Source organism: Strix aluco, chromosome 3 (assembly GCF_031877795.1).
Source record: "Strix aluco isolate bStrAlu1 chromosome 3, bStrAlu1.hap1, whole genome shotgun sequence".
In the NCBI taxonomy this organism is placed as follows: domain Eukaryota; kingdom Metazoa; phylum Chordata; class Aves; order Strigiformes; family Strigidae; genus Strix; species Strix aluco.
The window spans coordinates 24,146,157-24,170,744 of NC_133933.1; the positions used below are offsets into that span (position 1 = coordinate 24,146,157).

The window sequence follows — 24,588 nt, forward strand, 5'->3', positions numbered from 1 at the left end:
CAATTAATATTGTAAAATAATACTAATCCATGCAATTGTTACTGGTGGATTATATTTCCCTGTGCTTGCAGGGGTAGGGAAGTATATCAGAAGTGACTGGAGAACAAAACCCTACTGAAATCAGTCATCTGGATAGAGTTTGAGTGTTTGAAGCTCAACTGCACACACTAGGGACTGTTGCTGGCAAAAACATACAGCCCTTCAAGTTCAATTTTCTTTGAGCAGTTTGCCTTCAATCTGACCTTTGTAACGGATGCAGTACAGAATTGATAGGGTGAGTAAAATCTCACTTATCAAAAAATTGAAGAAACACACAGGTATTATCCAAAATTCTGATGCAAGTTTATTTTAATTTTGAATTAATCAAATTTTTATACTCTAGGAGCAGGTATTTACAATACGCTGCAGAAGCAGTGCAAAGCCACAGTGTCTTGAGCCCCTCCAGGGCTCTGATTTTAGTTGAGTACAAATTCAGTGCAGAGGTAGCTTGGGCTATAATCACTCCCACCCAACCCCTCCTCCTGGTCAGAGCTACAGGCGCCCATGTGTTTCAGCTGCTCCTCCCGTGTTGCTGCCCCAGGAGCCTGGCGCGGGGGAGCTGAGCTTCCTCACAGCCAGGAAGCTGCTTAACAGCCCAGGCTGGAAGAGAAAGGCAGCCAGCAGTAGCCAGCTGGCTAGTTTAAAGGTACTGTAGATCATCAATGCTGATTAACTGACACACTCATGCAAGTTAGGTCTTGCGGGGCTGTTCCCCATTATTTAGGTGAGGAACCTCACACCTACACCAAGTCAAGTTTTACTGCTGCCATGAAGAAAAGCCTTTCCTAACAATTAAACTGTTATTAGTTGTAAGGTCTATTTTTCAATTTCAGAGCAAGAGTCAGGAATACTACAGAACAGATTTTAGAAGTCTCTGCTCAGGGCAGAAGATAACCAAGTAATCTTCGTGCTACTTTCTTAGCCTAGCTGAACAAAATAAACCCAACCCAAAATCAGCAGGTCCCCACAGCAGTATCTCATTGAGATACACTGCATTTTTCTTGCTGTCCTCTCTATCTGGTCAAGAATAAGATCTAATTACATAGACTACAGGAGACTTAGTAGGGCCTGTACATGTGCTAAACTATAACCAGTTATCCTGCTGTTTGTTAGGGGAGTTGGTCTCATTTCTTTCTCCAAAGTTGCTCTTTCTCTACTTTCCCAACAAACTGCAGAATATCTTCAGCAAGAAGTTCTGGTTCCTCCAAAGCTGCAAAGTGGCCACCTCGAGGCATGAAATGGAAGGAAACTATGTTGGTGTATTTCTTCTGGGCCCAAGCCTGGGGTGTGTGCATGACTTCATTAGGGAAGGAGGCAATGCCAGTAGGTACTTGTACTGTGAGCCTGAGAGAGGAGAGAGAATAATTTTAATCTTTCAAACACTTAACTCTGCAAGAAATGGAAAGTCCCACGGCAATGTTGTTAAACAGTTGGGCACACTGTTGTTAGGCAATTAAAATTCAACTTCCAGATCCTAAATTTGAAGACTAGACAACACTCCCATTCCTGGGGAAAAAAACCAAAATTTTTGCACACATTGATATAAGGCAATTTTGTAAGGGAGCCGGGGCATGAGACTTAGACGCATGGATGGAAATTGAGGAGAGAGCCCTAGGAGGTGGTGGGTATCAAGTTTCCTCATGCTGCATTCAGGACTCAGGAGTCATGTATTGAGGGGAAAGCACATAATTTGACAAGGGCTGGAGAGAGATCTACAGTGAAGATTACAACTGGAACATGTTGAGCCTGGCAGGACAACTGGAGGGTAGGCAGGGGAAAGAATTATCTTGAACTGCTGCAAAGGGGGAGGAGAGGGGAGGAATAACAGGGTAAATCTAGACTCGTTCAGAGGATGCATTTCTGAATGTGAGACTGTACCCTGTAAAGTAGCTCTTGCTTTTAACTGGCACGATGCACTGTACAGAACAGTTTGCACATTAAGTGCAGGGAAGCAACTGGATATGAGGAGAAGAGTATCTTAGTGGAATGATCCACACTTGTTCTAGAAAAAGTTGCTCTGTTTATGTTTAAATACCCCAGTACACATAAGCTGTGTTGTCAGAAGTGACAGACTTTAAAACGTAGATACAAAAATTGTTGGGCACGTAACCACTGGAAACCTGAAAACAGGGTGCCTCATTTTACAGAGGACTTTGAAACTCTCTCCTCTAGGCACAAGAAGCTCATGTAGCTCATCTCATGTAGGCAGAACTGGAGCAGGATACTGCCCACAGCACAGCCACAACAGCTTCGAGAACTGAGTCAGCTTCCTGGGAGCATCATTTCACAGCTAAATAAATACCACAGCAGTGAGCTGGGGTTGCAAATACCTCAGGGCAGGTTTAAGCCTTCACTAATACTCAAGCTGACACAAGTATATGCAGCCAAGCTGCTGTCTTAAGTGTCTGCGCAGCAGGAACATCAGTCTTACTGACTTTCAAATGATGCAGTTTGTTGGTCTACTGAAGTTGCTTCCAAAGGTAGGACTTAAATCTTTTGCAGAAATAGGCAAACTGTGTCCGGAAAAGTACTAGAACTACAAACCAAATAAGCTAGAACAAAACTGACTGCATGACTCGGTCACAGGCTAATTTAGTAACTGAAGTAAAATCTGGAAGTACTTGTACTTCCTAGTCGGATACACTGTGAATGGGAGGTCCTCAAGCAGCGTCTCCAGTCAGTTCTCCTTACTGATGGTTCAGGATTCTTACCTAATTACTGTGTTTTCCAAGCACAACACAGTACATCAACTAACAGACCTGTCCTGCAGAGGAACACCGTGATAGAGCATTGATTTTCCTTAGCATTTAGGAACTTGCAGCAGCTGTAAGACATAAGCAACCTCTCTGCAACCATAAAATTAAGTTCAGGGCAAAATAGTTAAAGAAAAAAACACCCACCACTTACCTTTCATGTTTCTGTGTGCCTATCCCCTTCTGCAAATTTTCCTTGTAAAAACGCATTGAGGAGACTATGGAGCCTGACACCCAGTAGATCATGATATTGGTGAGCAGATCATCCAGGTCGAACTTCCTGAATAGGTAAACCCAGAGACTGCTTAGTTAGAACCGAATACCATTTTGCATTACTTTAGCAGGGACTTGACTTTGGTTTGGTTGTAAGAAAAAAAAGTTACAGGAAAATACAGCTAACTTGCTCAAGAAAAGATTTGAGAGGTGAAGTATGCTACCCCCTCTATCTGTCAGTGACCAATTAAGCACCTTAAAGGCTTTCAAACACAAACCAGGAAGTGACATTTTAACTCCTAGATGGAAGGCAGACTCCAAGAGGCACCTGAGGCTGCAGCACAGCTGTCGATACTGTCTGCAGACTGGGAGGGCAGGAGCAGAAGAAGGATGTAGAACAGCTTGTGCCATTTATTATTCATAATTTGAAATGCTACCATGAGCCTTCGATAGAGCCATCACACCAACATGTGCTGTAAACAGTGCATGTTTCATATCAGATGATGAGCTGTATGCAGTGCAAACATTCTATTCAAATCCATTGTCACTGGAGCTTTTCATAACATTCCCCTTCACTCCATCCCTGCCAGGCACCTCAGCAATTTGCAAAGGGGACTTCATCTCAGGTTTCTGCCACACACTAAGAATGATCCTTCCTTAGCAAGCGGTAGGTAGATGAAGCAAATACTGATCAATCTAAAGCAAATTCACAGAGTTAGGTATTAGTATTAAACAGAATCATGAGTTCTGTTTCCCAGCATCTTAATGTAGGTTAAACTTTTGTTTTTCTGTCCAAATGAGATTCTTCCACCTGAGTCAGTTCAATACCCAGAAGTTGCAGGGTGTATCTTTTCCAGGAGAACAAAGTGGAAAGGGAGTACATCAGCCTTCATGGCCTGTTTGCTTCTGTGCATGCTGTAGTACAGCACCGTACCATTTGTGGTCACTACCGGCTCCCTACCAGATGTGAGGCGATCAATTCAGCCAAACTTCTTTAGCTATGACTGGGCTTAGACACCTCATCCAAAATGGCATAAGAGGAAACGCTTACCTCCCTAGTCCTCCATCCTCTAAATTACGGAATTCCAGATCAGTCCATGTAGAAAACTTCTCCAAGATGTATGCGGCCAGTCCTACGGGAGAGTCGTTCAAACCACAGCCTGAAAAGGAGGAGGAAAATGTAATTAAAATGGCAGCATCCAACTACTGAACTCAGGAGCGGCCCATTAGAATACAGGGTACATAACTTTACAAAGCTGTTCCAGCAGCTGTGTTCTTAAATAAATAAAATAGTAGAACAAGTTGGAGCCATTTATTGTTGAATCATAAACTGATAGTATCTGCAAACCAACAGGCTCCGCATTAGCTCAGACTATATGTTATTTTGAACTGATGTAACAGTATTGGGTTTCTGCTGGCTTCTTTTTTTTCTTGTAAGCTAATAAGATTAAGCTCTATGTGCCAAGTAGGGTTTGCTTCCATTAATCTGGAAGTTGTCATGTATTAAACAGCATTACAGGGCCAAACCCCACATGCCTACACATGACCAGGAGAATTTGCACCATTATCTAACAGCAAAAACATTTTAAGGATTATTAGAAAGTCATTAAGGAAGAGCAAGGCTTTACTAAAAGGTCCATCTTCTGAATTAACAATAGCCAACTGCCTTCATGAGAACAAGGCTTAATATACTTTTTATGGTTTGTTTTGCTTGGATGGAAGAAACACACCTGCTCCTGGAACTTTGCTAATACATCCTAGTGCTGTGAAATCCAGGGACCATAAACTGTCCCAGCTGCTCAGAAAAACCTTAGAAAAAGCTTTTCCTGAGGAACAGCAATATATATATGAAGTTCCAGCCATGCAATCCAACCTTTCTGGAAGATGCCTAACCCTACAGCTAGCACCATTTCATCAGCGACTGCTATTTAAACACGATAGTTGACTTTCAGTTATCAAACAACTAACGTTGATAACTGAAATACCAAATGTTTGAAAGAGTTTTATTGAGCACGCTTCCCAGATCTGCAGAACTGGACAAGCAATAGCCTGTTCTCATAGACTTGCTGTGAACAAAGAAGAGTACATCGGTTTACATATAGGAAAAACTGACATTGATCCTAACAGTACTTTGAATACAGGCGCTGCCTATTTCAGTCCATTGAAAATGAACCCACACTCCATGCAGGTGTAAATAGTAAGTGTAAAATCAAATCCATGCAAGCCAGTCTGATCAAAAGTCAGCTCTGAAGCAATTGAGTATAGTATTAGCAAGCACAGTACAGATATATCAAGAGCCAGAGACCACTACCTCGCTTTGGACAGCTTGCAAGGTAGCCCTGTACCACCAGAAGACTGGTAGCCTCCATGGCTGCGCTTCTTCCAGCTACCTCACACTCCCTTCTTCAGAGTGTTTTTCTCCCTGTGGGAACCTGCCACCTGCCACGCTCCTCTCTCCTTTGTCCTCAGAGCTGCAGGAATGCTCCTGCTCCAGCTCCCAAAACATGAACTGGCTGCTGGTTCCCAGTCTGCACCGTCCGCTCTGACAGACCACGCATTACTGGCAGGGACAAGAATCAGCCAGGAAACCACAGCAGAAGGAGCATGGCTAGGCATCTTTCAGCCACCAGATTCCCCACCTTTTCTTAAAGCACAAAAGGAATTAGAGACTAATAATTTTTAGAAACCAAAACTGAAAGGAAGCAAAATTATTTAAAATCCATAAAATTATCATTTTGCCTACACATTAAGAATATACCTTGCTTCTGTGGGTAAGCTTATGGAAAATCATTAAGACTAAAGTTTCCTCAGCTATGTTTTTAATAAAATCCACGAGTGAACTGCTGCCACACTAAACTAAAATATATTCATTATTCTTGACTCAGTTGTCCAATTCAGTTGCAAAGATGTTTTCAAAGTAGACACACTTAATACTCAGATACTTAAAGCAGTTAAGCAATCTGAGTGACTACCTCATCTAGAAAGAATATTCATAGGTACACTTTTTTTTTACTTGAAAGTCTGCAAGTGATTCAGAACAATGAGTGAAAACGAAATTTGATTTTACTTTTCAAGTATTACTTATCCCTATAAATAAACTACATTGCATGCTGAGACAGCTAACAGCTTCTTGTAGTTTACATCATTTGATTGGGATCCATACTCTGTGAAGAAACTATATTTTGCTCTCAGCATAGCTGCGTTTGACATAGAATTACAGTCCCCAGTGATAGCAGAAGTGGAAAAGTATTAAACTATTTTATTTACGAAAACTGAAAATTAGGTCAGAGCCACTTAGAGCATGCTCAGTTTTGATGTGCAGATTTACTGCTTCTGCACGCAAAAGTGAGTGTAACACTATACACTCATACATAACCTTTTCTGGCTTGGATACAGAAAAGGAGCCCACCTTTTAAAACCTCTAACCTTCCTACTTCAATTTCCCTGAAAAAAACCTCTGATTGTCTGCATATTTTAAGCAGTAATTTGTTTTTCTATGAAAGTACAAGTAAAATGAACAGACTAAGTATTCTGAGCTCAAAAGGTTATTTTGTTTGTTTGTTTTACCAACAGTATCAGGCTTTGTAGCCTGTATGTGAGCGTAGCCAGACTCCAGCAAGATCCTGTAGAGCCCTTTTTTCAAGAAGGGAAACATCCGCCTCACATCTTCATCCTGGAAACCGAAGAGCCCTGGAAGATAGCGGCCCAGCAGAATGGAGAGCAGGTGAATGAATCCCATCTTCGTAACTGAGGCTAGATTTAAATGGAGACCTTTCATATGGCTAAAAATAAAAACAGAAAAAGCCCCCACAAATTAACAAAAATAAAATGTGATTCAAAGTTGTTATATCTAAAATGTTATTAACAAAAACGGCCATACTTGAATTCGACCTGCTAATTACATCATGACCTTAGCTGTACTTTGTAGTGTGGCTTTTCACACAAAAATGACAAGTCAAAGGGGCAACTGTCAGTAATCAGTACACACTCCTGGGCACTAAGCCACAAATCCTCCTTTTGTTACAAGTACTTATCCCACTCCAGACCCCCGTGGGGCCATTGCAAAACTACTGCACAACTGTTTGAAAGGACAGGGGTATAGTACAAACAAAGGTATGTCATTTTGGATCACTGCTTAATGCTGAGCACTGAAGAGAGAAACTACACAGTGCCCATATGAGGACTTGGACAGGAACTCTCAAAAGTGCACAAGAAATAACTATTCAAAGAATAAAACAGCTTTGCATGCCAGTCATGCAGCACTGTACCAAAGGGGAACTCACTTGGGAGCAATCTGGGCCAGATTGGTGCAGATGAGCCAGCCCCAGTCACCGCCTTGTGCGTAGAACTCCTTGAATCCCAGTCTGAGCATCAATTCATAAAAAATAGAAGCAGCACTTACAGAATTAAAGTCTGCATTAAAAGAAAAAAGAACACTTGCATTAATTCCAGCTATGCTTCTGACTGTGCAGCATTTATTCTCCTGATAAAGGCAATGTTCAAGTTCCTAAAAAGCTACAAGTCCATTTTTCCTTGCCTGAGAGACTATATGGAAGCCCTTGTCACATCATCCAGGCAAGGTCTAGAGAGGAAGCAGAAACCCTGGGGACAAAGTCCAGCCTTCGCTGCAGACTAGTGTTCTCCTAACCCCATCAGTTGCCCACGTACTTGCCCCACCAAGGGGTTGCCAGACGCCCTTTAAACTGTAGTCATACACCAGCTGAGCCCCCTCAGAAGCACAGAGCATTGCCCAGGGAATTTGTTTCCATTTTGTCTACTGTCAGCACAGTCTCGTCCTAATGATACTCAGAAACTTTAATTTTCCACTAGTAATGCACTTCTGCACTCCGCTAAACACTGACCACATAAATCATAACCAGGGAAGTAGAGAAAAGCAACACCAACCTTTCCCCCATCATTCACCTGCACACATAATTAACTACTAAACTCAGTATCACTACTTCAAATACTACCTTGCTCCAATTTGTTGCAGCTTGTGTTTGTGTAATTCAGAGCACAAGCTGAGCAAGCAGGTATTTGGCTGCAGTCTACCATGTAGACATATGAACTGATTTGTTCCAACTGCTGCTTCTCACCTACTGTATAATGCTGTTGCATGTGGATTCAAAACATCCAAAAGGAACAGTAACAAATTAAGTCTACTCTTCCTGCTCACCCACCCACAATTCATGGACTCAATTACAATTAATGAGTTGTCACTTCAGAACTTTTTATAGTCCTTTCAAATTATCTATACATTGCTCCTGAGACTAATTAATAGTGTCACCTGAAGTCACACTGAGATCTCCCTCTTCCCACATGACACACAGGATCTTTGTTTCTACACTGGGAAAACAGGAAGAGCCAGGAGTTACTGGTCTGCTAACAGGGGCCAGCTCACTGTGAGACTAGGCTCGTGTTCAGTTTCTTCTCATACATCATACCTTTTTTGTGGGGTGCTTCGGAGAAACCATAACCAGGGATAGATGGGCAAATAACTTCAAAAACGTGTTCATCACTGAGGCCATGGCTTGCAGGATCCGTCAGGAGAGGGATAATTTTGTAAAACTCGTAAAATGAGCCAGGCCAACCATGAACCATTAATAATGGCTTTGCAGACTGGCCTTCAGGCAAATGAGGAGGCTTTACGTGAACAAAATGGATATCAATGCCTGTAAAAATAAAATAATTAATTAACATGCCCGAATTTACCACGACACCCAAATCACGGAACAGATTATGAATAAATCTTTTCTAAAGTCCTTTTTGGGTGAGCACGCAAACACATTGCACTTCTCTGGATCCATTTATCCAAGGACCTTAAAGTACTTTATAATGGGCAATTCAGCATCACAGCAGCCAAATGAGGTCGGCATATTTCTGTTTTAAAATAAATTGGCAAATTAAGACATAGAAGTGAAGCAATCTACTAACGGTAACACAGTGACTCACACAGCTTAAAGGCAGAAGAGACGATTACATCATTTAGCCCAAGTGCCCTTAAATTTTACCCAAATGTTCCTATATGGCACCAGATAGGCTTCAGCCAACCACAAATTTTTCTTCCTGAAAGTCATACAATTGCAACTTGAAGGCATCAAGAAACAGGGAATCCATCATAACTAGCAGCTGTTTGTTTGGGGGCGTTACTCACTCTCCTTGTCTCGTGCATGCCTTACTTTCCATTTGAGCATGTCTAGCTTCTGTCTCCAGCCATTGATCCTAATGTTACAGCAAAAGGAATTTTAAAAGCCTTCAGTAAGTATTCTGTGTCTATGGAGGCCTCCTGTAATCAAGGCAGACATCTTAACTGCTGATAAACCAATCATGCTGAATCAAAGATTTGAGAAAATGCCTTGCTAAAAGAGTTAAAGTGTTCAATTTTGTAGATCTTTTCTACCTTTTGTCCAAAGCTTTCAGTATCTCTTTGAGTGAACCAAAACAGGCAACTATGTTCTAGGACCAGTCTCCTCCACGTTAAGTAAAAAGGTAAAAATTGCAGTCTATTTCCTTTGTGATCCTTACAATATGTAAGCAGTAGGCTTCACACAGTGTTGCACTAGTTGCTCCAGGTGCACTGCTTTTCCTCAAATCTATTCGGGGCTTTGCTTTCCAGGAAACAGTAATTTGCTCTTAGTAGAGCCTGAATGTCTCACTTCTTGATGTATTTAAGCACATTTTACTCATCAACTCCAGCTCACCAGCAATCCCACCCTCTTTCACTGACTGAGATTTCCCCATCCTTGACAATTCTGTGGATTTCTGTAGTCTCTGAAAAGCTTTGAAGTGATGACAGAAGCTAGGAATCTGATATATGGCATGTTTGATCTTGTCTTTTCATGTCTCATCTCTGTAATCATTCCTAACACTGAAATTTCTCTTCCTATTGCTATACGTAGTGCATTGTCCTTAGCTTCTTTTCCCCTTCTTGTCTCATGATACTTTTTTTTTTCTTTTTTAAGGGAAGACATTTTGCTTTTATCTTTTTCAGCACTAACCGTGTTGGTTTTCAAATAAAATCTTTATGTGCTAACCACTATGTAACAACCGTTTAATGTCCCAAATCCATTTAAAATATTATGAACTGCCCCATTTGAAGTAACGTACAATTATGGGTGCAAGTAAAAACATAATAGCATAATCTCAAGCTTGAATTTTGCCATCATGTGAGATAATTGCCTGCTGTGCTCTAAATCTACAACTGTACCCCTGAATGACCCAAGCACAACCCTAATTTAAGCATTTAAAACATCCAGTTTGACCAAGCTCCAGCACCAGCAGACCTTAGCTGAATGGCCTCTTTCAGAAGGTGTCTGTGCTTTGAATGAAAAGACAAACATTCACTCGCACCTGGCAGCAGATCAACCCCAAGGGAAAGGCATTCTGCATTTCTGAGGCTGTGAATGCTTGAAATGGTGCAGCAGAGCGCATCTGCCCTGCCACGCAGGGACAACCTGAGCAGCCAGCACGCCCAGCCGAGGAGGGCTGCCAGGCTGGTGGCATCACCCTGACAGCGGCAGCTGGGGAACTACGTGGAGCAAGAGGCGGCATCTGTGGGTATTTCTGCGTGACTGCATGCAAGTCAGGGAACACGTGTACATCTTAGGATCCAGTTCTGTTTCCAAATGCCTGTGCTTGGCTCCTGTTAACACCAGCTGACAGCCCATCCACGCACAAGGGAATTCCATTTGTCATTCCATGTCCTAAAGGCTTCAGTTACGATGAAGGAGTTTCTCGCTGCTTCAGCAGCGGTGCCAACAATCCACACCACGGCAGCACGGCCCATGTGACACAACCACGGCATTCTTACCACTGAGATCCCTTTAGACAAGATTATGTATTGCTGTTTGCTTGTTTTTTAAGGGAAAAAGCCACGCACCTTGAATCTTAGTTTTGAATTGCGGGTACTTGTTGAGGACTTCAACTTGTTTCTTCCAGTTGAACTGGTTTTTCCAGTAGGAGACGACCTTCCTGAGATACACTGAGTTAGTCCCATAGTGGAAGCAACTGTTCTCCAGTGGCTCAGTGAATCGAGCCTGGTCAAGTCTCCTAAATAAGTCCTATAGGGAAAAAGAAAGAAGAGATATTACAAGCACTTGTGTCTACCATCTTGTGCTCCACGGTGCATGGTTTCTAGTTTTTCTCCAACTGAAATGAGAACAATAAAAAAACACCTCTAATGACACCTGTGCATTTTGCTGATGCTCCATCAGCTGTTCCAATGCTTTTTCTCCTCCAGATGGCCTCCTTCCTCTTCCATTCACAGCTGTTCTTAACACTCTGTCTTTGTTTTGTAGGGCTGGCTAACCTGTTTGCCAGGCTGATAACCACAGAGGACAATACACTCTTCTGACAGTACTGTGGCTTCACAGTTGAAGTCCTGTTGCCTTTCCATGGTACTTTGTTCCGCAGGTTACCAGTGAGCCCAGCCTCATAATCAATGCATGGATTTGGCCCAAACCTTTTGCTCTCCTTCCCAAACAAAGAGGATGGGTGTCTACACTGGCGTTTTGCTGATTAAGGATACCAATTAAACTCAGACACCAGAGTGAAAAGAGTAGGCATATTTTACTGGTGATAACCGAATAATGTAACAGTGTAACACAGAAAACATGCAGTAAGAAAAGGCAGAATAGTGCACCTAAAGCAACAAACAGGAAAATACAGGGTAATGCATCAAATCATTACTACACGAGAGAGTAGTAGTGATTAAGAAAGATACATCACCACTTGCATATGTTACCATCATCCAGATCCGCAGACACTGGGCAGCCCCAGTTACAGCGAGGATTTGGAGAACCTTTCCCAGCAAGTGGGAAGTCCTACGCGGTGCATCCACCCATAGGTGAGGCTTCCAAAGTCACTGCAAACGGGTCCAGCCTTATATACCAGAGATCGACAAGCCAGAATAACTGGCACCTTTGTTTTGAGCGGACAATTTCTGGTTTCATTTTCCTGTTGGATTCCACCCAAAGCTTGGCCAGGGCTCGGGGGGTGGAAACCGAGGGAGTTTCTAACAAGGCCAAATACTTGGGTTCTCAGCCTTGAACAAGGCTGAGAAAGGAAAGTTGGATACATTCTCTCCTCACTACTGATTATATTCTGTCTAAGCTGCATCTTTCACTAGCGAGTTTACATATTTTATTAATGACTACATGCTAAGTTAGAAGCTTCAGCTTGGGGCCTGTTGTTCAGGCTTCAGTATTTCAACACTTTAGCACTTCTTACATCAGCATAGGTGGGTTGTTATAACTTAGTACAATACCTACTAGCACAATGATTATCAGTTATAAAATATACAGGATTCATCTATAGGTCAACTCTGGCTTGGGCCTGTTGTCCAAGCCTTAGCACTTCAGCTGGGAAACACTGAGGGATTCGCATGGCCACAAAACTGGTGAAACTAGACTGGAATTAAAGCTTCCCAACCCAGAGTAACTATGAAAGTGACCTTCCCACTGCACTTCAAGGTTACAGGGGATGCTGACGATACTGCAAAATCAGTCCAAAATCACGCAGCAGGGAAGGACAGCTAAGACGCCCTTCCTACTGCGAACAGAACCACAGAATAGCCAAGAGTGGAAGGCAGGTCTGGAAATCTAAGCCTGCTCAAATCTCTGTGGGGTTTAAACCTGGACAGCATTTTCTAACACAGCGATAGAGATAGCTCTCGCTGACTAAGATGAGTTAGGTGTACGCACTGGCTCACGCCTCACACTGAACAGGCAGTCTCAGTCTAGGCAAGATGTCAGTATGCTCACTGTTTTGGCATCTAATGTGTACAGAAAGCATGGATTTTTAAATGAGGTTTTTAACACGTCTTTACATACATTGTTTTTGTCCATGTTTGACACCTTTAAAAAAATGTTTTAGTAATATACACTGGCATAACTTTAACTCCTAGTTTACAGGAGAATATATTTCGAAACAGAGTTTTCTACTGATGGATTATGTTGCAATAGCTGTCATAATACCGAATTGTGTGTTTCAAAAACATCTGTAAATTAGAAATTATCTAGCTTTGTGTCTGCAGCGTAAGGGGAAAACATATTGGAGATCAATGTCCATTGATATTACTAAGGAGGGCAAACAAAGTGTTAAAAAACCCAGGCCTTGCTGAGAAAATAGGAATCCATTATAAATGAACAGTATGAGCAACCCCATGAGTACTGTTTGAACCGCTAATTCCACACAGATATATGAAACTGTGCAATCCCTGACTTAAAACACACACAACCAAAATCTTGCTATCTAACAAATTCTGCAACGTATGTGTTTACTGTAATTACCACTGTGGTATTAGTGTTGACCAAAGTAGATCATTAATTACAGAAGAATCAGCATCCAACACAGCTGCAAACATAAAGCAGTCAAGAGAGTTAGATATTCGTAATTGCTCTTGAAAGAAAAAAAGAAAAAAAAAAGACATTGTTCTTATTCTGGTCTACACAATCAAACTGAGGAAGGTGCACAAATGGGAACACATAGCTGAGTAATCTGTAATATGATTTTTATGTTTATTAGGCTTTACAGAGTAGATTTATTTACTAGCAATCTTGCAACAGCCAGCTGAGAACAAAATTGTATAGCAGGCTGTGAAATCTGCGTATGCATACCTATCTTCTGAAGTACTGACAAATCCCCTCCCCAAGTCCTGGACATCATTGCTCATTCTCATAAATGTAACTATCGGTTCAATTTAAAAATTACTTCCAAACAAGTTCTGCATTTATTTAGCCATTTCTTTCTTCTGTCTCCCCAGTATAGAGATTTGCTTACGCTCAGCTCTTCTTCTGTAGTTTCCACCTTAAATGGCCAAATAGTTGTATCTTCTTCAGTGTCAGGCTTTTGTCCCCTGCCCCACCATCCTTCTTTGAAGGGTAATGTCTCTTCTTTCTTCTTGGAAAGTAAGAAGTAGATGATGACTGTCCCCAGAACCAAGAATACTTCGAGCAGCATAATGCCTGCAGAGGAAGAACAGAATTCTGGTAAGCCCAATCAGATAGTTCAGAGACATGCAACTTACTTTGTAAAGAGTATAGAGGTTTACTCGCTTTTAAAGATAGGATTCGATCTACACAATGTTCTGTCACTCACAGGACATCAACACTTCTGTAAAATTTCAGAAATACGACGTTTTAACCTACACAACTTAAATGGGGAGGAATTTACACAAAAGACATTTAGTAAAAACAGAACTCAAAGCAAGTCAAGAGGTCACATGGCTTGCTAATTAATGAAATAGTCGCCTGATTAAACACGCCATGTCGGCTTCCTCAGTGGCTGCTGACTGCTGCTAAACTTCAACAGTAAGGGAGATGACTGTGGATATAATTCAAGTTTAATGATTTCTCTTCCTCTGAAGCTCTAGATTTGCCACAAATTCCAAAGCACAGCATCTCTTCAGTAAGGCTCACATATCCATTGTTACAGATTTAGAAGGGAAAAAACCCCAAAACCCAAGACACATATAGAGAATAAAAAGAGCATGAGGGTAGCCACCTTGTACCTCCCAATCAGCATGGGGAAGCGGAGCAGGGATATATTTACCTAACCCTTGAACAGCAGTGCAAAGGGTAGAAGGACCTTCCTTTTCTTTCTCCCTCTGAACTGTTTTAAAGAGAAAACAAACGACCACATGCACGTTCTCCTGGCTCTAAAACAACCTTCCCCAAGAGACAAAATGCTGTCAAAGTGAAGAACAACCTGATTTCACAGCATATCTGCATAACCTGACTGCAGGGCTGTTGTGTTTTAGCCGAACAGAACACCTTAACAACAACAAAAAAATCCATTTGAACTGTTTCATGCTGCAAGTAGAAAAAATAGTTACTCAGACTCTCTTTAATAATTGATGTTTTCAAGCATCCCTTTAAGTATGAGAAACGTTTGTAAGGTGGTTTGGGGAGCAGTACTGTCATTTCAATGCATAATTTTAAAGAATGTCGTGTTTCAAACATTCATTTGCTGGAGAATTGATAAAACATGAAGTATTTCAAAACTTCTGCAGGGCAAGCATTGTTTACGACACAGAAAAATCTTCATTCTCTCCAGAGCGGGAAGGTTTTGTTGGTTTTGCTGCTGCAGAGTAATTTGATGCTCTGAAATTGCTCAAAGGTATTCCTGGATCAAAACAGGAATTATAACACAGGTTAATGGGAGTTCACATGATTGTAACAGGAGTAAAACTGACCTGTCTTTAAGTGCCTTTATGTGACAGGACACAGACTTTAATTTTCTAATCCCTGACAATAAATGAATAAAATGGTCAAAAAGAGCACCCACTAAAACATTTGTACAGAAGTCAGGTACTATGCAGATAGTGCAGCAAGCTACAAAAATACATTGCTTAGAGATGCAAGTGCTACAGCCTTGAAAGTGACTTGAAATTTCTTAATTTTCAGAGGTTGGAGAAATGGAAATGATAGGCACTGAAAGAACTTGATCCGTTTATTCAGTTCATTGGTCCTTCGTAATTTCTGTTGTTTGAGGACGTGCTAGTTTTTCTCTACAATGTTGTCTGGAGCACAAGACAACAATCTTTTCCCACCTCCAACATACTCAACCATAACTTACCCCAGAATTGAAAAGTTTGTCCAATTTCAGCTTGCCTCAACACATAAACCAATGCAGTCTAGGAGCCTCCAGAGCACAATTAAATTTTACTGCAAAGCAGAACTGGAAGGGCTTTTAGAAACCTCAAAGCACTTTACATAGAAATAATACCTACCACAGTATTTAATAGCATTTCTATTGCTAAGTCTTCACAGAAAAGAACAGCAACTTCCCTGAAATCACAACACAACTCAGGCTGTGTCTAGACTACAAAGGTTCACCAGCATAACTGTGTAAACACCACACAGGAAAAATTCAAACTCTTAGCCAACTTCAGTATGCTTACAAAGCCCCATGACAAACAGCCATGCCAGGAGGAGAGAGAGCTGCTGTCAGTGCCAGCCCCGTTGTTCAGGCAGGATGGCTGGGGTACCCAGAAAAACAGAGGACTTTCTCCTGGCTTATGCTGTATCGGCACCATCGCCTCCGCCAATACGGTGACAGAGGCACAGCACTGAACACCGAACTGCTTTACCCAGGAACAGAATCCCAGCCCATTCTCTAGCAAGAAACTTCTATGTCCTAAGTCAGTGGAGTACCCAGATCCACAAAAATATTTCTGCTTCCCCCACCTGCTCTCGAGAAGACTTGAGAAAACAGAATTTTTGCAGCAAAAGACATGGAAGGGATTGTGTGCAAACACGCGTATTTTGCATTTGCCCTGGACTGCGCATACAAAGAACTTGCTATGTGAAAATATATCCATTTTTGCAATTAATTCCAAACAGACTTTAGGATGAGCTTGTTTCCAATCCATCAATAAGCACCAAAATAAATTTCAGGTCTCACAAAAGTTCTGTCTTCTATCACAGAGAATTGGGGCCAGTGACAAATTGATGTACATGAGATGTCACTTTGACTTGGAAGAAGCCACCTCTGATAGTGGACGGATTATTTTTTGCTAACAAAGAGAGATCCCAAGTTGCTCTCTATATTCAACCGCTTCCAGTTCCCTTGAAAGTACCTGTAAAATTCCTAATTGCAACAAGCACACAGCTCCAGCTCTGCTACATTTTTTCCTGAGTGCACAGGAGGAAGAGAAAGACCAAAGTGCGTCAGCAGTATTTTAACTTGCACCAGTTCATAGCACACTCAAAGGGATTGTTTTGCTAGTGATGAGTTACTGAAACGCAGCATGCTCCTACCAACCTCTCCAGCCTGTGCTGAGAGGAAACCACTTAGAGCAAATGTGCTCAATGATTTCCCAAGTTTGCTATTCAAGCTAGTTCTTTAAAACTCCTGTGTGTTATTTGACCAGCATAAAGCAGCCTCAGTCGTGATGCATCTGCACCAGAATTTTCTCTGCTAATCACTACTCAGCTGTTGTGAGAGGGAAGTTATTAGCCCCTTACACTTGTTCCGTGATAACAGCAACACAGCACCACGAATGTGGAAGGAGAAACATGTACAATAACACTTTTCTATACTTGCAGTTTTCAGAGATGAAAACAACAAAGTGCTGATGGTTTTATTCTCTAAAGCCTCTTGATGCAACCATACTGGCATGTTGCCTTTAAAAATGACTACTTCAAAGGGAGTTCATGTTTTGTTTTGGCTTTTTCCTCTTTTTATGTGACCAAAGGCAAGACCTTAGAAGGAAATATTTCCATTTATTCCATGGTCAAGTACTTAGGCTCCAAGATTTTGCTGTACTCCAGGGTGGATATTGTTTGTAGACAGCACTTAAATACCTTAAGACAATACTTTTATCCTAAAGAGTCCAAGGAAGAATGTTTTTGGTTTGCTACTTCAAAAACAAGTTTTGAAAGAAAAATGTTCAAGTGTGATGGATCCAGTAAATAGCCCAAAAAACAGCTCCTCTTGAAGAAGGCCAAGTGCATCTTGAGCAATATGTTGTTTGCAAGAAAACCCCAAAACTTTCTTACAGTATCTTACTGCTCCTTGTTGAAAACACTCTTGTTTTTCAGCATTTTTTGCATTTGGATTTGCACTGTCCCCTGTTTGTACATTACCAGCAGAGCAAATAGCTCCACAGGAACAGAGCAATTATTATTTACAGCAAAGCTATGTCCTGTCTCATGCCCTGTCTTCATCAGTACCCAGTAACAGATGCCCTGGAGAGAGGTCATCTATGACATAGCTCAATGGCAAAATCCCCATCACGTTCTACTAGTAATCACCTTTCACCTTTGTCTTGCAGCATTAGAATCCATCTGAAACATGTTACTGGAGAAATAAGCAACTGGAAGGACTTTCAACCTAACGTCTGGAAACCCATTTTGGCCCAAACACTACTCAACCCAGCTACTATGGCTTGAATGATGCACAATACCCACAACTCTGAGTGGTGCCATTAAACCGTATCAGTGCAAACCAGCTAGCGCATGGGTGAGGCAAAAGCTCCAAGAGACCGTGCTGCTTTCAGACACATGCCAGGGGTGATCATGGTTTAGAGTTAATAACATTTACTCTCCAAGGTTGGTTTACCAGCAGACTGCAAGGTAGCTTGGAGCACTTAGCACACTCTGATGCTGTCAGATACAAGGTTTATTGATTAATAATTACTCTGCAGGAGAAATAACAGCTCAATTTAGAAGTGATGTTTCCATTTATTTTTGTTCTGTTACATAAACTCCCCCATTAGGTTTTTCTGAAAAGGCACCCCTCTGCCACGGTGTCTTTGTTTACAGATCAGTTCGCCTGAAGAGCTGCAATTGCAGGTTACTCTTCCCAACAGATCTGAAGGAAAAACAACCCACTGAAGGACTTCAAAAACTCATGGCACCTGTAACAGGGTCCCCTAGCACTGACAGCCTAAAAGGGACTAAGACATGGCACAGTCCCAGAAGCTTCACCCTCAGTTCATGTCCCGCCATCTCCGGGCATCACGTTTTTGTCATTATGCAACACCAGAAACAGACAGAAAACCATGAAGTGAAGACATTTGTGTAAGAAAAGCTTCATGTGTATGTAGTTTATGGAGCATTATGACAACCTTCAAAATAACTTAGCAACGCGGGAATTGTTTTGCATACAACCGATAACATCTCCCAGGTGAGCAGAAAATGATACATTAACATTGTAGGAAAGGAGGAGAGGTAGGCATCGGATGAAATAAAGCGTCCTATGCAGGGAATCAAATCAAAGACAGGAAATACAAATCCAACAGAGTTTCTGGCTTGTCTCGATAAGAAATTTAGCATTTAGATTTTTTATTGCCATAGGGAGGTGACATACAATGCTATCTCCAAAACAGCAGGAAGAGATGATATCATTCTGTTCCACAATCTTTTTCTAGACTGTTCGCAATCAGGAATTAGCCAGTATAGGAGGAACCTAATTAGAAGACTACAAGCAAGGAAATGGGTCACCTCCCCAAAGAAGGAGGAACCACGCTCTCTCTCCCAGGGGGATGGCCAGGCCTCTCCCAGGAGCGGGGCACACTGCCCCCAGGACAGTGGCTGGGGGTACGCCTCCATCGCCCCTGAGGAACGCCCCGTGCCTGTGGCAGCGAGGCACTGCTCCCTTGCAGCGGTGCCTCTGCTTTGCCCCTCCGACAACGGTACAGAGACAGTTTAAAGCTCTGGGGGTATCCGCTTGCATCACTCAGAACTTGCACTTAGGGCAGGCAGTCCCTGAGGCACTTCATTTCAGGGGAGAGGCCAAGTACCTTATACAACATTCCCACCTAGTTTTTCCTACGATACAATGACAGTCAAGTGGTATTATCTCTTCAGTACTACACTGAAATCTGACAAGCACCAAGACCCAAGCCTAGCTAAGCATAAAAGTGATATGGGACTAAGTTCAGTTACCCACTTTGCCTCACCTGGAGAAGGCATATTTATGCACCCACTGGCCAGTCAAAGCTCATCTTACAATCATAATTTAAAATACTGCATGCCACATTTTAAAGAGGAAAATACTCAATTTAGAACACATATTTAAGCAACGCTACTTGCTCTTTCAAATCCGTGCCCAACACAATTCTTATGTGCTGCTTAAAAACATGTCTTATTTATCTCAATTTTCCTTATTTTGCTTCTATTATGCTTGAACAAACCCACTTCCTTCAGCAAGTCTAAAAAAAATCCTCGAATTCCAACAACAATAGCAGAGATTTTTTTGCATGAATGCAGAGAAGCAACAGAAGCCTGGCATACAACTTGGGGTGCACACAGCTGAAAGCTGGGTCTCCTAGACAGAGCTCTCTCAAATCACGTTACAGTTAAAAAAGGGAAGGATATCATGCCAGTAAAAAGTTTTTAAAACAGTTCATAGCCACTGTCCAGCCAACTAAGTGACACAGTTGAATAAGACTCCAAAGAACATCCCGAGCTTTACTTCACATTTAATTTCTAATGTCTGAAAAGTAATTATGAATAGCACATTGCTCTGTTTTGCCTTCCACCGGAGTTTCTTAGCAATAATGAGTTTAACCTCCTCATCCTATGCCAGTATCTGCACTTTACAGAGAGGGGTAGAAAATAAGTGCAGATGAACCAAAAGAGTTTGGTATTACAGATAAGGAAATGAGATCAAGGTAATTGTTCATCAGGCCTTAAAGGAAATTTGGGCACCATCTTTAGCTTTACTACATCCTCCAGCCCTAAAGAGTAAAAGGTTGCCTTCCTCCCCTACGATGGTACTGCAGCCAATGTTTTGCCCGCTCTGATCTCTAGGTAAGACTCGGGTTCATCCCGTACTGCTTTGTGGCATGGCACAGCATGTGTCCTTCTATTTACTGTGGCATTTTCTATTAGTCTAATTCTCTTAAGAGTCTTCCATGAAATCACAAAGGGAAAGACGTTCTTTAACTAGAAGCTTTACAGGTTTTTTGTATTAGCACTGTTAGAAAACTGTGTTACTAAAACCTTTAATTATTAGCATATGCGGAATTGACACGTCTTGTTGCCTTGGGGGGGGGAGGGCGGGGAAAGAGTGCAGTTTGAAATCTTGCACTCTGAAGTATGTAAGAACAAAGTACACGACAATCTTTCAGTTAAAATAAGGTGTGGAGACGGAAATGATGAATAGAAAGACTGCCAGAGGAAATTTCTGGCGATCTGCAAGACAGTAAGATGAGGTGCACACTGTAATTTAAAATTAGGATCATGACTCCAAGTAGTAAGGGCAGTATGAATGAAGACGTGTATGAGTGTAAAAAGAAAAAAATAATATTTTTTTTATAAATTGTGACTATGGAAACAAGAAGAGATAGAAACTTGTTATCTCTCTATGAAGACTTCATTCTCAAAGAAAAAAGGAACTTTGAATGATGAGAGAGGAGGGGAACAGATGGTAGTCGTCATTTTCTGTCAAATAACTGCAACACCAAAAGGATGTGCCAGAGTAAACATGTAACAAGAACAATTCTTGCTACTTCATATCTCTCTTAATAACAACTAAATATTTAAGTTCCCTTTGAATTTAAGGGCTTCATCTAGAAAAGTGCACTACCTGTACCCACCAGATTGGAGCAATTAACACTCATGATGAAGCAGCCAAGAGGGCTAGGTCCTCCAACAGAGCTTTATTTTTGATTGGTAATACATAGCCATTTAACTTGAGAGAAAGACTCATCTTCTATCAGACAGCAAAGCACACCCAGGATACAGATGCAGTGGGCAGCCAGGGCACGCAGAACAAACTGGTAGAGCAATAGTTATGTGTCTTCGCTGCAGAGTTCAAATGAAGAAAAAACAAAAAAAATCGACTGCTGGGTGCAACAAGTAGAAGAAGAATTCCTTGAAGTAGAGAAAGAACAAAAAACCAGAAAATTTGCTGAGCCTTTCCTTGTCTTGTGGATTACGCCTAATCATCTCCAACAGAGATGTTTCAAAAAAAAGTTGGAGGAATGTCAGAGAATAGCTCACTTTTCAGAGACGAAACCTAGAAAACAGCTCCTGTTCTTTACCCCAGTAGGATCCCTCCATAAACACGATCACAGATCATTTCCTCATTCTGGCAAATGCACTAGAAGACAGCATCATACACTACTGAAAAAAGCAACTAACAAAGCATGGCTACCACGATTCCCACAAAAATATTCCCAGCTCTGCCAATCAGAAAGCATTTAATCAACAAAAATATGTTTAAATATATATAAAAGCTGATAATGCTACTTAAAAAAACCCCACAACATAAAACCCAAGGTATATTCAAGTCATTGTGTTAGCCATCCTGCTCTGGCTGGCATGACCAAGATATTAAAGCAAATGCCATTTTAGAAGTAGATTTTTGTGCTTTACTATTTATGTAAACACTTATTTATGTAAATACCTATTTACACACATACTGATGCTTTGAATTAAAAATAATATGTTGAGAGGAAGAATCCAGGACTTTTTCAGCAGTAGTATTCAGAACAGAAAAAAGTATTTTCAGCATTAATTACAAGCAGACCAAAGCTCTTCAGAGAGAAGCGAGACGCTCTACTTTCCAAGTGAGTTTTCTTCAGGGACTTACACAGTAATTAGAGATCTATTTGCCATGTTTGGAACTCACACATTAAAGAAGACTGCCCTGGTTCTGGGATTGTGCACTGCATGAAGAAAATACTCTTGAAGGCTCAACAAAGCAGTGCACACTCTACCACAAAGGTAAGGCTTTACCTCTGCTCATTTGGCCACAAAATTTGACTACTCCAACTATAATACAAGAAATGCGCATAGGAATATGCAAGATAATCAATTCATTTTGCCTAGAGCTATAAGTTACCACCTACCACCCCCATCCCCGCTTTGCTACTTCTCCACTGACAAATTACTTGACAAACTATTACTGAAGAAACAAGAATTTCTGGGAGTATTACCATTCCGAAATTATTACCCCAAACCTTTTTATTTACCCGTTATAATTACTTAGAACAAATTGGCCATGTATATTCTGTTAAGAAGCCTGAACTTGTTTCACAGTGCTTACCATACTAAAACATCGCAGTTCTATGTCTACAAATACTAGGTAAGTCTGAAAGCTTTGCCAAAGCCCTAGATAAACAAACAAGCTGACAACACGGTATTACCCTATGGAATGACCAAATACAAAAAATATAGTAGATCAACAGGGGGTAAAAAAAGGCCCTATAAAACACCTAGTAATCCAAAACCTATTCTGGGCAATTTGTACAGACAAATTGCACGTGGATTCTGGCTGCACTGGTTATTACCGACTGTGCTCTATTTCAAATTATTTACTTCAACACCATGATTGCCCCTATGAAAAAAAACCAACAAAATTCGGAAGAAGTAACAAACAAGCAGGGTTTAAGCAAATCATACACAAGTTTTTATATATTAATTCAGACTGGAAAAGATGTAGAACAAAGAGTCATGAACTTGACACTGTGCCAGGACCTTCCCCACAAAGACTTCAGCTCTGACAAAGATCTAATCCTTGTCCTTGGACAACTCCAACCGTGGATTGATTTTCAAAGCTGCCTAATTGCTTTTGGTGCCTATCTTCCATCGATTTTCAGTAAGCATTAGCAATTTGCGCACTCAAGTCTCAATTTTAGCTTACTTCAGACAGGAGTAATATCCATTTCAGAGGAGAAGCACAGTATCTCAAAAGAACAGTGCCAATCAAAATATTAACCCCACATTCGTGGCTGTGTACGTAAATTTGAGCCAGTGGATTCTAAGACTGATCTTATCTCGCAGGTTCACCTACAATAAGTAGGCAAGTTCTCTTGTTTTAGATAAAGCTATGCTATGAAAATAAAGGAAGAGAAAGCAGCCTAATTCAACAGAATTGGAAAATTATGTACTTGATTATGATAGGTTTTAACTGTAAAGTCAAAATCTCAACTGAATTCTGACAAACTGAGCCAAACTTGAGGAGCAGAGTGCGTCATTTGCTTAATCTTTGCCGATTGCTCAGTTATGCAACAAAATACGGTCATTAAACTTAAAAGGTTTTCTTCTCATCCCTAAAATGCTTGTTCAGCAAAGGGAACTATGTATATAGTACTCATGCAAACAATTTTCAGGTTTGGCAAATGACCCATTAAAAAACAAAAAAGTTCAATTTCATATCCCCATTTAGAGATGAGTAAAAAAAACCAAACCAAAACCAGACTAAACCATTTATACACCAACAGTTAAAGCCACTTACTCTAAACCCGGAAACCTGGCCAGATTCCCAATGAATGCTAAATAAAATAGTTGCTTCCATAAGTATTGTCGGCAGCAAGGCCAGCTTATCAGGAACCTTAGATGGGACAAACAACCCTGGCTCCAGCAAGCTGTCGGGGACTGTCACATCTGCTCTCCCCCAGAAAAGCCAATTAGAGCCTTCCTGTTCCCAAAATCAACCCAAAAATCCCCACCCGGGTCACTGCTGTTATTCAGACTTTAATAATACCCATTGTTAATAATATTTTGATACTACCAGCTGGCAGAGGGGCACACGCTCTTTAAAACAATGGTATTTAAGGCACGTAGGCGCGGAGCCCACTTTCAGCGGTCCCTGCTCCCTCTCTCTCGGTGTTCAACGCCCGCAGGCTCCGGCGGCAGCCGCCGCCCACGCAATCACCTGTAAAAGTAATTTCAGTTACTGGACGGCAAGTTCAGGCCAGCGCTCCCGCCTCGCTCCCCCTTCCCGCCGGGCCGCACCGCCGCGGCGGCGAGGGCAGAGGCACCGTGTCACCCCCCCGGGGCACGCAACTTCACACACACTCCTCGGTCCCGCCCGCGCCGCCGCCGCCTTCCCCTCAGCTTTGGCCGCCGCCGCCCGGCACCTCGCCCGGCGAGGCGAGGGGCTGCCCTCCCCTCCCTCCCCGCCCGGCCCGGCCGAAAGGCTGCGGTTGTCTTGCGGGGCGGCGGCGGTAGGGCACGGCCGCGCCGCTGAGGGGTTTCGCGCCTTTCCGCTGAGGCGGCGGGGCCTCCCCTCGCCCCCCGCCCGCCCGGCGCTGTTACCTGCCGCCGCCGGAGCGGGCACCGGCACCGCGCACGCCCGGCCTGGCCTGGCCGCGCCCGCGGGGCCGCCCACCGGCACGCCGGGAGAG

General features: G+C 42.1%; 1 protein-coding gene across 4 annotated transcripts; it reads right to left on the reverse strand.

Annotated features, from left to right (window-relative positions):
- Positions 1–320: 320 nt before the first annotated feature.
- Positions 321–24,588, reverse strand: EPHX1 (epoxide hydrolase 1). 4 transcript variants are annotated; one of them, XM_074817786.1, is made up of 10 exons: positions 24,500–24,588; positions 23,973–24,116; positions 13,785–13,969; positions 10,885–11,065; positions 8,450–8,677; positions 7,289–7,418; positions 6,573–6,787; positions 4,057–4,165; positions 2,947–3,072; positions 321–1,383 (listed from the first exon to the last, which is right to left on the reverse strand). In XM_074817786.1, the coding sequence occupies exons 3-10, from the start codon at positions 13,962–13,964 to the stop codon at positions 1,164–1,166; spliced, it is 1,389 nt and encodes a 462-aa protein (XP_074673887.1). In that variant the 5' UTR covers positions 13,965–13,969; positions 23,973–24,116; positions 24,500–24,588; the 3' UTR covers positions 321–1,163. The 4 variants fall into 4 exon arrangements, with proteins under 4 accessions (XP_074673887.1, XP_074673890.1, XP_074673889.1 ...); XM_074817789.1 differs by lacking the exon at positions 23,973–24,116 and having other exon boundaries at positions 24,500–24,543; XM_074817788.1 differs by lacking the exon at positions 24,500–24,588 and having other exon boundaries at positions 24,039–24,059.

Excerpts from the sequence above, each read along its gene's own strand:
- EPHX1 (XM_074817786.1), bottom strand. The coding sequence starts at position 13,964 with ATGCTGCTCGAAGTATTCTTGGTTCTGGGGACAGTCATCATCTACTTC. Across the intron at positions 4,166-6,572 it reads TACAAAGCCTGATACTGTTG|GCTGTGGTTTGAACGACTCT; the intron begins GTAAAACAAACA and ends CCTCCTTTTCAG. Across the intron at positions 1,384-2,946 it reads GGCACACAGAAACATGAAAG|GCTCACAGTACAAGTACCTA; the intron begins GTAAGTGGTGGG and ends CTCCTCTCTCAG.